General features: G+C 38.8%; 1 protein-coding gene across 11 annotated transcripts in view; it reads right to left on the bottom strand.

Moving 5' to 3' along the window:
* The window catches only part of TTLL5 (tubulin tyrosine ligase like 5), a 325,193-nt gene that overhangs the window by 8,057 nt on the left and 299,318 nt on the right, over nucleotides 1-17,818 (bottom strand). For 3 of the 11 annotated variants that reach the window (XM_057543395.1, XM_057543390.1, XM_057543389.1), the window contains exon 34: nucleotides 14,320-14,629. The exons of 1 other annotated variant lie outside the window; for it this stretch is intronic. In XM_057543395.1, coding sequence (XP_057399378.1) covers nucleotides 14,502-14,629 — 128 coding nt within the window. In that variant the 3' untranslated portion in view covers nucleotides 14,320-14,501. Of the gene's footprint in view, nucleotides 1-14,313; nucleotides 14,630-17,818 lie in introns of those variants that run through there. 7 more of the 11 variants (XM_057543388.1, XM_057543394.1, XM_057543387.1 and 4 more) reach the window with 6 other exon arrangements.

The following is a 17,818-nucleotide window of genomic DNA, read 5'->3' as shown; positions in this document are numbered from 1 at the left end:
CATAAAAGCCTAGTGTTGAATTTGCGGAAAGACCTGTTCTTGATTCAATTTCCTAATAATTAAAAGAATATTTGGGCTTTATATTTCTTCTTGAGTAAATTTTTATAAGCTAAATACTAAAATTGTATCCATCGCACCAAAGTTTAAAAAATGTATCAAAGTAAGGTTATTCATAGTATCTTCCTACCATCTGTTTAATCTCTGAAGGATGTATAATAATGTCCCTATTTGTTCCTCACAACCGTAAGTTTATTTTCTATTTTATTAATTTCCTCTTTTATCTTTACTATCTTTGAATTTATGTTGTTGTTCTTTTTTTAACTTCTTAAGTCAGATACTTAGCACATTAACTTTCAGCCTCTCCCCTTTCCCTAGTACTGTATAAATTTTCCTTTAATATTACTTTTTAATATTCCTCAGGTTTTGATAAATAGTATTTTCTAATTATGATTTTTCTGATGAGTTAACTCTTCCTTAATTTCTAAACACATGAAGATTTTCCAGTTACCTTTTTGTTATGGCATTGTGATCAGGGAATATGGTCTTTGAAATGTGATTTAAGGCCTACTACATAGTTTCCACAAATACTCCACAGACACTTGCAAAGAATGTGTATTACGCACTTAGTGTGATGTTCTATACATATCTATTATATCAAGCCTGTTAACTGTGTGGTTCAAATTTCCTAAAATGTTTTCAAGATTTTCAGACTGCTTGATCTACCAATTACTGAGTTGCATTAAAACATTCCATTATGAAGATGGATCTGTCTATCTCTCTTTGTGGTTCTGTTCATTTTTGCCCAATATATTTTTCATAAGTATGCATTGTATTTAATTTTAAAAGTCAGGAAATATACTAGTTAAAATAAGTCAACAAGAAAAAGTTAAATACTTTCCTGGTGAATCTTTAGAACTTTTAGCCATAATGTAGTGATCCTCTTTATTTCTTGACATGCTATTTGCCTTAAAATCTATTTGTTTAGTTTTTGATGATGGCCATTCTGACTGGTGTGAGGTGATACCTCATTGTAGTTTTGATTTGCATTTCTCTGATGATTTAGTGATGTTGAGCATCCTTTCATGTGTTTGTTGGCAATCTGTACATCTTCTTTGGAGAAATGTCTATTTAGGTCTTCTGCCCATTTTTGGATTAGGTTGTTTGTTTTTTTGATGGCTCTGAAAAACCTAGGGGCAGGACAGGAATAAAGATGCAGACATAGAGAATGGACTTGAGGACATGGGGAGGGGGAAGGGTAAGCTGGGACGAAGTGAGAGAGTGGCATGGACGTATATACACTACCAAATGTAAAATAGATAGCTAGTGGGAAGCAGCCGCACAGCACAGGGAAATCAGCTTGGTGCTTTGTGACCACCGAGAGGAGTGGGATAGGGAGGGTGGGATTGGAGACGCAAGAGGGAGGAGATATGTGAATATATGTATGTGTATAGCTGATTCACTTTGTTATAAAGCACAAACTAACACACCATTGTAAAGCAATTATACTCCAATAAAGATGTTCAAAAAAAATATTACTCATATTAAAAAAAATCGATTTGTCTGATGACTATAGCTACATTCCCCTGGTATATCGTTTTCCAGCCTTTTCCTTTCATCCTTTTTATATACTTACGTTTGAGATGTGTCTCTTTTAACCAGCTTTGGCTCGTGGGGTCCTTCATAGTCTGGCCCCTCATCATCTCTTGAGGCCCATCTGTGCCCACTCTCTTCTTCGCTCCCCACACAGCAGCCATGATCCCCTTCAAGGCATGTGCTCATGCTGTTCCCTCTGCTTGGAATTCCCTTCCCTTCATGACCACCAGCTCATTCCCTCACCTCCTTCAGGGCTTCACTCAAATGACACTCTTCTTGACTACTCTGTTTAGAATAGTGCCTCTCCTTATTCTCTATCTCCTTTCATGGCTTTTCTTTTTCTCTAAGAACACTCACCACTACCTAATGTACTATTTGTGTTATATTTGGTTTGTTGTCTATCTCTCCCATTAGGGATTTTTGGTTGTTTTGTTCACTGCTCTGTGCTGTGTGCCTAGTGCTGACAGTAGTGTGTAGCACATAGTAGATGCTCAGTAAATATTTGTCTAATGAATCAGTCTTTGACTTTCACTGGAACATTTAGTCCACTCATATTTTTGTAATTACTAATATTTTTATTTATTTCTACAATCTTAAGTGTGTTTTCTATTTGTTCTACCTTTTCTGTGTTTTCTTTTCATCCTTATGGATTTATTATTTTTCTCATTTCATTTCCTCTCTACTATTTTGGAAGTTTCACATTTCTAATCTTTTAGTAGTTACTCTATTCATTTTTCATTTGTATAAACTATGTAAAGCTGAAGTTAATCAATATCTTCACCTTTTTATTGTACAATGTCAGGTTAGACTACTTTAACTCTGATCATACCATCTCTCTTGATTTGTATGATATTGATGTTGGATATTTTCATTCCCTCTCTCTCCCTTTTAACCACACAAGAACATAATTATCACTTCATTGGTTATTATGTTTACATTTGCCCATATTTTTACACATTCTTTGCTCATAATTCCTCCTTGCATCTCAGACCTTTTTCTGGTATCATCTTTCTCTATTTGAAATACATTCTTTAGATTCTTTCCTTTTGTGGAGGTTTGCTAGGGAAAAATTCTTTGGGGCTTTATGCGTTGAAAAGTGTCTTTATTTCATCCTTATCCTTGAAAGATATTTTTGCTTTAAGTACATTTCTGGTTTGGTAATTGTTTCTTGTCATCAATGGCAAGATTAAACTGCGTTTTGGGTTCCACTATTGCTGTTGAGCAGTATGCTGTCAACCAAATTGGCATTCCTTTGGTAAGGCTTCTTTTCTCTCTAGCTGCTTTTAACATCTTTTCCTTGTCTTTGGTATTCTGAAGTTTTAGTATGGTGGGTCTAGGTGTGGATTTCTTGTGATTCACTGCAATTTGTGTATCTTTCATTAGCTTTGGAAAATTTCTAGCTGTGAGCTCTTCAAATATTGTCCCTGCCCCATTTTTCTTCCAGAACTCCAGTTAGATGTCTATTAGGGCTTCTCACTTGGGTTTTCCACCACTTTTTCTTTCTGGGCTACGTTCCAGATAATTTCTTTAAATACATCTTCAGCTCATTAAATCTCTCATCAGCTGGATCTAATCTGCAGTTAAGCCCATTCGTTGAATTTTAGGGCTTCCCTGGTGGCGCAGTGGTTGAGAATCTGCCTGCCAATGCAGGGGACACGGGTTCGAGCCCTGGTCTGGGAAGATCCCACATGCCACGGAGCAGCTGGGCCCGTGAGCCACAATTACTGAGCCTGCGCGTCTGGGGCCTGTGCTCCGCAACAAGAGAGGCCGCGACAGTGAGAGGCCCGCGCACCGCGATGAAGAGTGGCCCCCACTTGCCACAACTAGAGAAAGCCCTCGCACAGAAATGAAGACCCAACACAGACAATAAATAAATAAATAAATAAATTTATAAAAAAATAAGCAACATAAACATAAAATCAGAATTACTTTTGACAATCTTAAAGCACCTGTAAAATACATTATACTGGTTTGGCAACTATCAGAGTTCAACAAACCCAATTTTTCTCCCAGCCTAGCACCAGACTAAAGTAACTGCCTTGTGTTACACAGTGAATAAAAATATTTTAAAACACGATTGACATTCTGCCAAGGTAAAATGCACCATGAGAGGCACCTAGGAGTGGAGAAGGCACAGCAGATTCACACTCCATGCTCACTTGAAGGTTTACGTTCCCCGAGCAGAATGGTGGACAGACTTTCCTAAATTACCTAAAACATTGTTTCTTAAACTTTTGGGGGTGGGGTGGGGTGGGGGGGAGGGGACTTTGTCTTGCACGTGTCCCTCATTTCCCCTGCTACCCTCTTTTCAGGGCAGAGACCGTGTCTTACAAATCTTTACATGGCCCGAGCTCATAGCATTTTGCCATGTAAATATTTACAGGGGGACTGCTTGGTAAATATTCCATTGACTGCTGTGGAAATGAGCAGAAGCACAGCAGGGTTCCTGATGGGATAAAAGACTTCCAACTAACAGTACAAACTATGCTTCTGCAAGGAGCAAAAGGCCCTGTGTGATAAGCAGCAATCCACACTCCAGACCAGTGCTCTACCACCCATCAGCTGTCTGAAGGAAAGGGATACAAATTTCCAATGAGATCATCTGATCATGGCTTTTCTAGTTTAGAAAAGACAGAAATTCATCATGACTTCCATTCTAATAAAGAAGGCCCAGACCTCAGATGACATGAACATAAAACTGGAGTTATTTTTCTCCTTCCAAGGTTTGAAATGATTAAGAGAAATAAAATTAAATTCATTTTTAAAATTACCTAAATGCAAAAACTTTTTAAATTGTGCCTTAGATTTGTCCCTAAGGCCTTTCCAATGGATCTGAGTGGCTCTGGTAGTACACTCTGGCAGCATTCTGGTTTGGTAAGAAAGAGAGTGAATGAATCACTTTATTTATATCCTGAGTGACATTAGGAGAAAGGGACAGCTGGGGAGTGAGGGCCAACCTGCTGGCCCTTCACCTTCCTGGGCACAGCTCTAGTATGCAGGAATGAACAACACAGGCACAAGAGCATCAGATCCATTTCATGAAACCCTGCCTGGGTGACACAAAGGCACTGGGCACAGCTGCAAGGGGTTTGTGTAGAGCAAAGGCAGCCCCTAAGTGACGCTGAAATGCAGTCACATGGGAGAGGGAGCTGCTGACCACAGCAGCACCGTCAAGCGCTCATGCCCTCTCAGAAATGCTTCTGAATTCTCATGAAGAATACAGGCACTTGGTGTAACTCTTTGATGCCAAAACCAACATGGGCTCAAGTGTCCATCCATGGGGGAGATTTACTTCCTACTTGCAAATGAGTATTGAGTAGTTTTAATAAAATGCCATTTTAAGGAATTCTACTGTAAAGAACTAAAGTCATGTAGACAATAAGCCTAATTCTTCTAAGAAAATTATACGCAACTAATTTCTGAAAGTATATTTAATTCTTACAAACCTGTAAAAACCATATTACCCTTATTCTGGTTCATTTTCTTATTACAGCAAACCCTAAGATGAGCATGATAAAGTTACAGCATGGAGGGCTTCCCTGGTGGCGCAGTGGTTGAGAGTCTGCCTGCTAATGCAGGGGACACGGGTTCGCGCCCTGGTCTGGGAGGATCCCACATGCCGCGGAGCAACTGGGCCCGTGAGCCACAACTACTGAGCCTGCGCGTCTGGAGCCTGTGCTCCGCAGCGAGAGAGGCCGCGATAGTGAGAGGCCCGCGCACCGCGATGAAGAGTGGCCCCCGCTTGCCGCAACTAGGGAAGGCCCTAGCACAGAAGCGAAGACCCAACATAGCAATCAATCAATCAATCAATAAATAAATCTTTAAAAAAAAAAAAAGTTACAGCATGGAATAGAAAGATACACATCTATTTGGATGACTTTCAGACATCACTCAGTGAAAAGTGTTTCTTTTTTTTTAACTACATTCAGATAATGAGTATCTTAAGGGCAGACCATTTAACACATTCACATAGAGCTTTTTTTGGCATAAGTATTTAATAACTTCCCTTTTTGAAAATTTAAAAATTGCAAGGCTGATCTAAATCAGAGTCCTTGGGATCTAATTCTATGATATATCTACATCTATTTAGTTTTGAAGCATAATCCACTTAAGCATATCTGAGATATTTATTTATATATATGTTTACATATTTTTATATGTTTATATATAACGTCTATATATAAAATTTTTATATGTAATATACCTGTAAATAAATCTGGATTTATAAGATAAATCACTAAATCATTAAAAGGGAAATGATTTATTTCACAAAAATTTTCTTTACTTTCTTAAAAAGAATTAATTTCTTATGTAAATCAAAACTACAATGAGGTACCACCTAACGTTGCTCAGAATGGCCATCATTTAAAAAACCTACAAATAATAAATGCTGGAGAGGGTATGGAGAAAAGGGAACCCTCTTGCACTGTTGGTAGGAATGTAAATTGGTGCAGCCACTATGGAGAACAGTATGGAGGTTCCTCAAAAAACTAAAAACAGAATTGCCATATGATCCAGCAATCCCACTCCTGGGCATATACCCAGACAAAACTATAATTCGAAAAGATACATGCACCCCTATGTTCATAGCAGCACTATTTATAAAGAAGATGTGAGGGCTTCCCTGGTGGCGCAGTAGTTGAGAATCTGCCTGCCAATGCAGGGGACACGGGTTCGAGCCCTGGTCTGGGAAGATCCCACATGCCGTGGAGCAACTAGGCCCGTGAGCCACAACTACTGAGCCTGCGCGTCTGGAGTCTGTGCTCCACAACAAGAGAGGCCACGATAGTGAGAGGCCCATGCACCGCGATGAAGAGTGGCCCCCACTTGCCACAACTAGAGAAAGCTCTCGCACAGAAATGAAGACCCAACACAGCCAAAAATAAATTAAAAAAAAAAAATGTGATATATATATATATATATATATATATATATATATAATGGAATACTACTCAGCCATAAAAAAGAATGAAATAATGCCATCTGCAACAACATGGATGGACCTAGAGATTATCACACTAAGCGAAGTAAATCAGAAAGAGAAAGACAAATATCATATGATATCACTTATATGTGGAATCTAAAATATGACACAAATGAACACATCTACGAAACAGAAATAGACTTGCAGACATAAGAGAACAGACTTGTGGTTGCCAAGAGGGAGGGAGGAGTTGTCGGGGAAAGGATTGGGATTTTGGGATTAGTAGATACCAACTAGTATATATAGGATGGATAAACAACAAGCTTCTACTGTAGAGCACAGGGAACTATATTCAATATCCTGTGATAAACCATAATGGAAAAGAATATGAAAAGGAATATATATAACTGAATCACTTTGTTGTACAGCAGAAATTAACAGAACATTGTACATCACTATACTTCAATAAAATTAATAAAAAATACAGTAACAATAAAAAATTTTAAAAAGATTTAATTTCTTTATAGAGAGTTCTAGAAATGAAGAGGGATAGAGTAACACAATACTATGAACTTTAATCTGATTTCTTCTATTCACCAGCCTTCTAATTTTTGGAATTTAATAATGATTACTGTTTTCTGACTATAGAATAAATTCATGCTCACTGTAGAAAATCTTTGGTGAGGTTTAAGAACAAATTTTTATATAGCTTTGAGTTCAAAAGAACTGATGTATGGAGGGACCTTTCCTATTCTAGAACAATTATTTTTAGCCTGATAAAAATTCAGTCTCATTCCTCCTACAGTAGATGCATCATTAATTCAAAAAGGGCGCTGGATACCAGTTCTTTGCCTAAGGATCAGGAGAACAGCAGACGTTCAACTACCTGAGGAAAGTAAATGAAGGGACCCTAAACCGGTGACTTTCAAACTTTTTTTTTTTTTTTTTTTACTGCAATGCATAGTAAAAAATACATCTCATATGAACACACACATAAATAGCTTTATGGCTTAAAGTCTCACAGAACAATTCTTACTTTTATTATAGATGGACCCTGGTATTTTCCTTTCTATTCCATTCTGTTCCATTGTGGGGGGAGGGAGGAAGAATTGACGGTTATGACCAGTGGTATGCTAGTAATTGTTTAACAACTGGCTCTCTGTGGTAAAATAAGCAAACAAAAGCCCTGACTTTGTCTTGTTGGCTGATTTCCACTACAGCCAAGTTCAAGTAAGCAATGCGAAGTTATTGAAGGCAGGGTTGAGAAGAGGCATGCACCACGGGCTCTCGTGAGCCTGGTTGTGACCCACTAAATTGATTTGATGACCCACTCGTAGGTCATGACCCACAGTTTAAAAACCACTGCTCTAGAGTCTAGACAATCAAATTCCTTAGCAGTTCACAGGAAGCTGAGAGAGGCCAGTAGATACTGTTCCCAGGAGGTACTGAACGAGAGCACATGGGCTGGGATGACAAGCGGCCTGGGCACCAGAGGGGAACAACCAACCCCTCGCGCCTCCTCAGACTCAGGCATCTCTGAACTAGTGCCTTCAGCTTCCCCAAGCTTTCCCACATCCGGGGAAAGTGAGAGGTACCAGGAGAAACCTTAGGAAAATCACAGTCTCTCTGAGCTTCCTTTTCTTTCTCGTATAGGAATAATAACTTGCGTACTCCACTGGATTGTTGGAAGATAATTCACATGAAAACATTCTGAAAATTGTAAAGGAATCTACAGGGCAGTATTCGTATGAAAATGACTACATTTAACAAAATCTTATTCACAGGCAAGTAAATATCATCTATCTTAGCATCTGAGTTCATCAATCATTCCCACCCTCTTGATCTCTCCTATGTGGTCCTCTGAGATTCTGAAATACCTAGGTGTCTCCTCTCAAGGCTGGTTCCTTGGACTCCTCCACTGGTTCCTTTTCTCTTTTGCACTTTGTTGCTCTTTCTTACATCCTTTCCTTCAGAGAATTTATCCACTGACAGTTTACAAGGACGATTGCTAAACTCGACATCCAGCTCTGACTTCTCCCTGGCTTTTGAGAAGACTTTTCTGAATTTAATGTTCAGCCATCATCTCAAATTTGACTTCTAAAATACTGTCCAGGAAACACAGAGACTCCTAAACAGGATCAAGCCAAAGGAGATCACACCAAGACACACTGTAATTAAAATGGCAAAAATTAAAGATAGAGAATGTTAAAAGCAGCAAGGGAAAAGCAACAAGTTACATACAAAGGAACTCCCATAACACTATCAGCTGACTTTTCAGCAGAACCTTTGCAGGCCAGAAGGGAGTGGCATGATATACCTACAACCAAGAATACTCTACCTGGCAAGGCTTTCGTTTAGATATGATGGAGAGATCAAAAGTTTTACAAGCAAGCACCACCAGAGTTCAGCACCACCAAGCCAGCTTTATAAGAAATGTTAAAGGGACTTCTCTAAGGGAAAAAGAAAAGGTCACTACTAGAAACATGAAAATTATGAAAGGAAAAATCTCATTGGTAAAGACAAATATACAGTAAAGGTAGTAAATCAGCCATGTATAAAGCTAGCAGGAAGGTTAAAAGACAAAAGTATATAGTAAAATCATCTATAGCCACAATAAGTTAAGGGATATACAAAACAAAAAGATGTATGATATGATGTAAAAAACAGTAAATGTGAGGGGAGGGGCAGTAAAAATGAAGAGTTGTTAAAATGTGTTTGAACTTAAGAGACCAGCAACTTAATCATTCATGTATATATATGGCTATGTACAGTGTGGGGAATAAAGTAAATAACCATGTAATACCTTTGTATGGTGACATAACTAGACTTATCACGGTGGTCATTTTGAAATGTAAAGAAATACCAAATCACTATTTTGTGTACCAGGAACAAACAAACTCATAGAAAAAGAGATCAGATTTTTGGTTACCAGAGGCAGGGAGGGGGAATTAGATGAAGGTGGTCAAAAGGTACACACTTCCAGTTACAAGATACATAAGTACTAGGGATGTAACGCACAACTTGATAATACAATGAACACTGCTGTGTGTTACATATGAAAGACGTTAAGAGAGTAAATCCTAAGAGTTCTCATCACAAAGAATTTTAAAAAAATATTTCTTTAATTTTGTATCTATATGAGATGATAAATATTCCCTAAACATATTATGATAACCATTTCCTGATGTAAGTAATTCAGCAATTCTACGTCTTGGTATATACCCAAAAGAACTGAAAGCAGGGTTTTGAGCAGATATTTGTACATCCATGTTCACAGCAGCATTATTCACACAGCCGAAAGGTGAAAGCAACCCAAGTATCCATCGATGGATGACTGGGTAAACAAAATGTGGTATACACATACAATGGAATATTATTCAGCCTTTAAAAAGGAAGGAGTTCTGACACATGCTACAACACAAAAGATCCTTGATCCTTGAGGACATTATGCTGAGTTAAACAAGCCAGTCACAAAATGACAAATACTGTATGATTCCACTTATGTGCAGTCTCTAGAGTAGACAAATTCATAGAGACAGAAAGCAGAATGGTGGTCGCCAGGGAGTGGGGTGGGGGGGAAACAGGGAGTTAGTGTTCAATGGGTACAGAGTTTCAACTGTGTAAGGTAAAAAAAGTTCTAAAGATGGATGGTGGCGATGGTTGTACAATGATGTGAATGTCCTTAATCCACTGAACTGTACATTTAAAAATGGTTAAAATGGTAAATTTTGTGTTATGTGTATTTTGTCACAATTAGAAAGGAGATATTGAATAATAATATATATTGATCTATCTCTTATTCTGCTTCAGGCACTATATCAAGTATTGACATTTACTGCATACATTGTCTCATGTAACCCTATTTCTGTATAGATGCTAGGAAGGGTGGAAAGTAGGGGGAAATCTATTGTTTTTGTCTGCCTAGCGTCCCTTCCCATCTGCTGATGGTTTCAGCTCCTTTCACTTCCTCTGGGAAAACTATAACCCTACCTCCTCTATTCCAATCAGGTGATTACGGCCAGACTACAGATGTTCCTCCTATACCCTTTCCATCACAAAAGCTGGCAGATGACCCAGAATTGGCCAAAGTCCCCATCCCCTTACCCGCAGCAATTGCCTTAAGAGGTGGTCATGTCATCCAAGCCAAGCCAATCACAGCCCTTCCTTAGGATGTATATATACTAACATAGAAGAGTCTTCTTTACCCTGTGGTCATTAAACTGCAAAGAATAAGGCTGGAGCTGCCGCTCAAATTACCCTCCATCTCACCTTGCTACATGGAAGAAACCATGTAAAGAAGAAAGAGGGAGGTTAATGAAGCTGTGAAGAAAAATGAAGAGAGATGAAAAAAGATGGAGAGAAAGAAGAGGCAGAGAGGGATGGAGAGAAAGAAATATCTGATCACCACACTTAAAAAACTGTTCCTATTTGTATTTTTAAAAAGTAATCTGGGGGACTTCCCTGGTGGCACAGTGGTTAAGACACTAGGCTCCCAATGCAGGGGGTCTGGGTTCCATCCCTGGCCAGGGAACTAGATCCCACATGCATGCCACGACTAAGAGTTCGCATGCCACAACTAAGGAGCCAGCAAGCCGCAACTAAGGAGCCTGCCTGCCGCAACCAAAAAAAAAAGTAATCTCTGCACAAATTAAAAAAAAAAAATCAAACAATACAGATGGGTGTAGAGTTAAAAGTGTCTCTTCTACCCTAGACTCTTTGTTATGTCACTGCTGTGTGTATCTGTATCTGTCTCAGAATAGCCTATGCACATACAAACAAGCATATGATAAACATATATTCCTTCTCCCCTTTTTACACAGATGGGAGCATAATCTACAGTGGAATTAAAAAAAAATCTTTCACTTGACAATATATTTCAAAAATTGTTCCATACCAACATAAACATTTACTTCAGGAGAACTCTTTAGGTAATCCATAAAAATATTATTCAAATTCCAAGACACCTTTTTAGCGTGGGTCACCTTGTGAGATCCTCCCACGTCTCACCCTCTAATTCCACACCTTTTTGTAAGGAAAACTGAAATGGACCCTAGAACCTGTCTGTCATCTTGTTATCGTGCAACCAGGAGATAACAGGAAACAGCTTCTTCCTCTCTTAAAACAAAGGGCCACCCAAGGGGGAGTTCCAGCAAAGCAGGAGCCAAATTATTGGAGTTTAATATTTGGAGATGTTATTACAAGTGACAGCTCTTAGAGTGCTCTGAAAGGTAAAGGGAGAGTTTAACCTCATGTTAGCATCATTTTAGAGACAAAAAAAGAGGGCTGTAGGTGAAAAGAAGTTTGACCTTAGGTGGGAATAATGACAGCTTTGCCACATAGACTCTGATGGTTAGACAAACATGAGACAATCAAGCTGACAACGCTACTAAATTTAGAGGCTAAAGCTATTGGAAACTCAGTGTACTTTCTGAGGAATCAGATGTCAACTCACTATCACCACAAAGCAGATGTCCTCTGGATCCTTTGAACTAAAGCTTGAGTTTAACTATCATCTATCCTTCTCTTGTAAAGATCTTCCTATTAGTTCTCGAAAGGCTCCTGAATATGTCTGTTACGTTACATTTATCTTCTAAACTAATCCATACGGCCCACTAATCATTTTTATTACTTTTCACTGGATTTTCTAAAGTGTATCATCTCTCTTGGTATTATGGTTCATTGCATGCCCATTTCTTAGCTACTGTCTTGTATCCCTCTTTTTGTCTATTAACAATAAAAGAATGATGACAGTAGTTTCTCGACCTTTTATGACTTATGCTTCATCAGCCAGATGGAGATTTTGTTCCATTTTACTTTCTGCAGTTTGTTTTATGAAAGCTGTAAATTTCTTATCACTCTTCAAACATAATTATATTACAGTTTGACTATGCTTTTTTTAAACTTATGGTAACTCCCCTCCTCTTTTCCCTCTTGGTATGCACCGCTGGTTGAGAATCACTGTATTAGACATAGACTTAAGGATCCATTGTACCATTTCTCTTCAATCTAGTCCATAAAATGCCGTTTTTCACTCCCAGAAAAACTTGTCCTAAATGTCAAAAATTTCTATCTGCCAGATCAGAACAACCTTAGCTTCACAGAATAGTAGTATGGCCTACAGATTATATCAGTCAGAGTGCTCATGTATTTGATGAAGTTGAATCTACTTTACCATGTAAAAACTGCCAATTTGTCCATCTCTTAATTTTTTATTTTTACTTTATTAAAAACAAAACTAGTGTGGTAGGCAGCCTTTAAGATGGTCTGTGATTCCTGCCTCCTGGTACTCATGCCCTTATGTAATCTCCCCACCCCGAGTATAGACCAGACTTACTGACTCTCTTCTTACAAAGAGAATACAGCAAAAGTTATGGGATGTCACTTCCAAGGTTAAATTGTATAAAGACTGTGGCTTCTGCCTTGGGTGCTCTCTCATTCTCTCATGTATTGCTTGTTCAGGGGAGGCCAGCTGCCATGTTGTGAGTCAGCTGTATTAGTTTGCCCAGGCTGCGTAAGAAAATACCACAGAATGGTTGGCTTAAACAACAGAAATTTATTTTCTCACAGTTCAGGAGGCGGGAAGTCCAAGATCAAAGTGTAGGTAGGTTTGGTTCCTTCTGAGGCCCCTCTCCTTGGCTTACAGATGCCCATCTTCTTCTTGTGTCCTCACAGGGTCTTTCCTCTGAGTGAATACCTGATGCCTCTGTGTGTGTCCAAATTTCCTCTTCTTCTAAGGACACCAGTCAGACTGGATTAGGGCTCATCCTAACAGCCTCCTTTTAACTTAATTACCCCTTTAAAGGCCCTATCTCCAAATATAGTCACATTCTGAAGTACTGGGGGGTTAAAATTTCACATATGAACCTGTGGTAGGGGGCATATCTCAGTTCATACAGAGGCCCTTTGGAGAGGACTGAGTGGAAAGAGGCCTGCCAATAACCATGTGAGTGAGCTTGGCAGCAGATCCCCTGGTTGGGCCTTCAGATGAGACCACAGCTCCCAGCTGACAGCCTGATACAACCTCATGAGAGATCTTAAGCCCGAGGTCCCCAGCTAAGCTAGAATGCCTGACTCATAGAAATTGTGAGATAATAAATGTTTTTTGTTTGAAGCCATAATTTTGGGGTAAAATTCGTTATGCAGCAATAGATAACGAATATAACCAATAACCTCATGTACCAACAAAGAAAAACCTGTCTTAGCTGGAATGCTTGGGCAAAGAATATTGAGGCTACTTGAACTTCTTTGTTAATTGGGGTTAAGGCCCAATTTTTCTTTGCTTCATACCTTGCTGCAAATGAATCAGTGTACTTTTCTGCCCCAAATTATGTCTTTGATGACTGAAGATAGAAACTGTTCTAGGTGTTGCTTGATAGAAACAACAACAACAACAACAACATTTTCACATGCAGTATCTCATCTAGTTTTCACAGCAACTCCATGAAGAAGACATAGCAGCTACAGTATTTTAATTCAGGTGCCAAGCAAAGCACCTGACACATAGTAGGCATTAAAAAAATACTTCTAAATGAATGTGTTTTCATTTTACAGATGACTATACTGAGCCTGTAGAAGTTAACTAACTTGTTCAAGATTGCACAGTTACTAAGTGGCAAGTATGGTAATAGAATCCAAGTCCAGGATTTTTTCCTATTGTACCATGTCACCTGATATGTTTGCTATTTGCATCTTTCTTCCTTGAAGTTATGGGTAAAAACATTTTTAAAAAAATAATAAAAATTACAGTTAACTGATACTTTATTTTACATTTTTCTCCCCCTTTAGGGGCTGTGATAGATGAATGAAAAGTAATTATAAGCAAATAGCTACATTCTGAAAATGATCAATTCATAGGGTATGGGCACATACACCCTAGTAGTTTGCTACTGAGTCAATTCTGGAAGATTTGTATTTACATCTCCTTATCTTTTTAAAGTCAACAAGTAGTGGATTTAACACCTTAAGCTTATTAAAGATAGGTACTCTATTCTATGCCTCTTCTTTTCCCCACATGGGTTTCTGGGTGAATCAAAGAACACAGCCCTTGAACACCAGGAAAAAGCTGATTACAAAAATGGCATGAAGTTTCATGAAGTTTCTTCTCTTCCTCTCCTAAGTCCAAGGAACAGAAAGAAGCATAGACACAGTTATTAAAATACCCAAAATTTACAGGATGTGAACACTGCATAGTTAATCTAACATTGTCCAGAGACTTATTTAGTGAATGTTAAATCTTATAACAGCAATAGAAACTGATCTTTTATCCCACATTCACTTACTGAATACCTATTAAATGCCCAGCACTATGAAAAGCACTGGTGATACAGAGGTGAATGACATAATTCCTAATCCTTCTGGGAGTTTACAACCCGGTGGTAGAGGTCAACAAGTGAAATATAATAATATATTTTAGAAAATTCTGTTACAGAGGAAGGCAAAGGGTATTACAGGAGTTGATGGTAAGAGGGGGAAGTGGGTACTGTGGTCGGTGAAGGACTTTGGAAGAGACGACAAGATCTGGAAATGGAAGCATGGCCGGAGTTAGCCAAGAGGAGGTGGGACTTCTACAAAAAGGAAACACCTTGTGCAATGGCATGGAAGTGTGAGGTAGTGTAGCAAGTAGTTTAGAATGACTGGAATTTAAAGGTACGTGTTGGGGGAGTAGTGGAAAATGTGGGTAGAGAAGGGAGCAGACCATGAAGGGCTCTGGTTACCCACTGAAGAATTTGCACTTTAAGGAAAGCTTTTGAAAACTTTTTAGTGGGGAAGTATCATAATTATAACTGTTTCTAAAAGACCACTAAGAGCAGTGTGGAGGATAAAATCAGAATGAGGCCGAGGGCAAAAAGATCTGTATGGAAAACGTTATAGTAATTCAAACAAAAAGTGGTATGTGTCTGAATTAAGTAAGAGGAAATGAATGAGATTAGACATAAGATCTGAGAAGTGTTTAAAGGGAAAAATATAATAATTGATAACCAATGGGATATGTGGGGTGAGGGGAGTAGCTAGAATGATTCTTAGGTTTCTGGCTTTACTTTATTGAAGGTGAACAGGGAGGGACCATAAGAGGAGTGTGTCTGAGAGGATGATGAGCACAGTTTTGGACGTGTTGGGTTTGACATGACTGTGAGACATTCAGGAGAGATGTCTAGGGGTGGCTCCAGGGAGAAGTTTGGGCAGAGAAGGGCTGCTACGTACCTGTTTTATGTATATGTTATTTCCAGAATTGTGCAGTGCACAACCAATCTGTGAAGCCATACATAACAGCCCTGGCTGGAGGTACAGGTTTGGAACTGTCAAATATGGAGGTCAGTTGAAACTAATGGAAATAACTAGGGCCCCCACCCAGGTGGGGGATGGTAACTTCAGGCTGAGCACAAGATTCCTGGAGCACCACCCTCTTACCTCACCACCAACCAATCAGAAGAAAGTCACACACCCTGCAGTTCTCACCCCAAATTTTGCCTATAAAAACTTTTCCCCAAAAACTGTTAGGGGTTTTGAGCATGAGCCACCCATTCTCCTTGCTTGGCCCTGCAATAAACCTTTCTCAAAGGCAGGATTCCAGAGAATGAAAATTCACAAGTAAGCAAAGGATGAAGAGCTTTAAAAAAGTGACTAAGAAGGATTTTTTCAGAGAGGTGAGAAAGAGGAAAGCTAACCTTACCAAAAACTCAATATTACTAAAGGTTAACACTTTAAAGACGTGGATTTTTCTCCAAACTGAGTGATTAAGTAAACCATCCTTATTCATTCCTTACAAGGTTTATTACTAGCCATACTTTTTAATGATGTTAGTATTGTCCAGCTATGGTTGATCTTAGTCAGAACTTAATTTTAGCCTCAGGTGAATAATTTTATACCAGGTGAAGTCACTACGTTTTCATGTTACTAAAAGTACTGCCTTTGCTGGATCCTATTTTCTCATTTTTTTCCCCCCATATATCTCCCATTTGACCCTTGATCCAGTTGTTCCTTGAACTGTGTGTTTTACTTACATTGCTGCCTTAATACACCTAATCTACTGAACATCATAGCTTAGCCCAGCCTACCTTAAACGTGCTCAGAACACTTACACTAGCCTGCAGTTGGGCAAAATCAACAAATACAAAGCCTGTTTTATAATAAAGTGTTGAATACCTCATGTAATTTGTTGACTACTGTACTGACAGTGAAAAACAGACTGGTTGTCTGGGTATAGAATGGTTGGAAGTGTATTGCTTGTTGACCCCCATGATCACATGGCTGACTGGGGGCTGTGTTCTCTGCCCAGCATCATGAGAGAGGATTGTAACACAAATCACTAGGCCAGGAAAGGAGCACAATTCAAAATTCAGAGTATGGTTTCTACTGAATGCATATTGCTTTCACACCATCATAAAGGCAAAAAACTATTAGCTGAATCATCGTAAGCTGGGGACCATCTGCATATACTAACATTTGTCAAAATATGAATTTGTCTTTTGCTTCACTCTGAAATCTGAAATTCTGTTTTTCCTTGTATATATGTTTATTCTCTGAATTAAGGTTGGGGATCTTGTGTTTCACTTAGTTTGTTATTCCTTATGTGCACCTAATAGTGTGTGGAACATAATTATTCATAGAAAATTCCTACCATACACTCAAAGGCCACATGAGAATGCTAAACATCTCAAAGATGGAAACAGAAAACAGAAGTTCCAGAAAAGTTTTTCAAAACTCTAGTTACAAGCCTGTGCTTGTTTGAATAATTGCTTTGGTTGGCCCTTAAGTTCAGTTTTTAAAACTAGAAGTCACCTCGCCACATATGAAATTATTTTTCATTTTCCCATGAATAAGAGTTGAAAGTTGAAAAGTTACTTTAAACTGAGGTTGATAAACATAACATGTAACAGATTACAGATTTGTAGCATTTTCGAGTTGAACTTCATTTCTCAAAGTGCCAAGATGTTAATTTCACAGACGAGGGCTTTGAGCCTGAAGAGGTTTGGTGACTTGCCTGAGATCACACAAATAGTAGCCAAGGGGAGATGAGAGCCAGTTCCTTTGATTTTTAAATTGGGTCCTCTTTCCATTATACCACACTGCTGGGTTTAGGTTTTATTCTAAACCCTTCATGGAGAGCAGAGCACAAAATTGATATCACTGACCCACAGAAATTCTGACTTCCAAGACTCCTCCTATAGCAATGACAGGATGATTTCTCCGGGAGTCTGTCAGCTGCTCTGTGGCCATGAAATAAACTGTGGGGGCAGGGAGCATGCCCCGGGAGGAGGAGCTCCCTGGGATGCTTCAGGATGCTTGAAAGAAAAGTGGATT

Source organism: Balaenoptera acutorostrata, chromosome 3 (assembly GCF_949987535.1).
Source record: "Balaenoptera acutorostrata chromosome 3, mBalAcu1.1, whole genome shotgun sequence".
NCBI classification, from domain to species: domain Eukaryota; kingdom Metazoa; phylum Chordata; class Mammalia; order Artiodactyla; family Balaenopteridae; genus Balaenoptera; species Balaenoptera acutorostrata.
The sequence above is the reverse complement of the archived record's forward strand: the minus strand, read 5'-3'. Positions and strand labels throughout refer to the sequence as shown.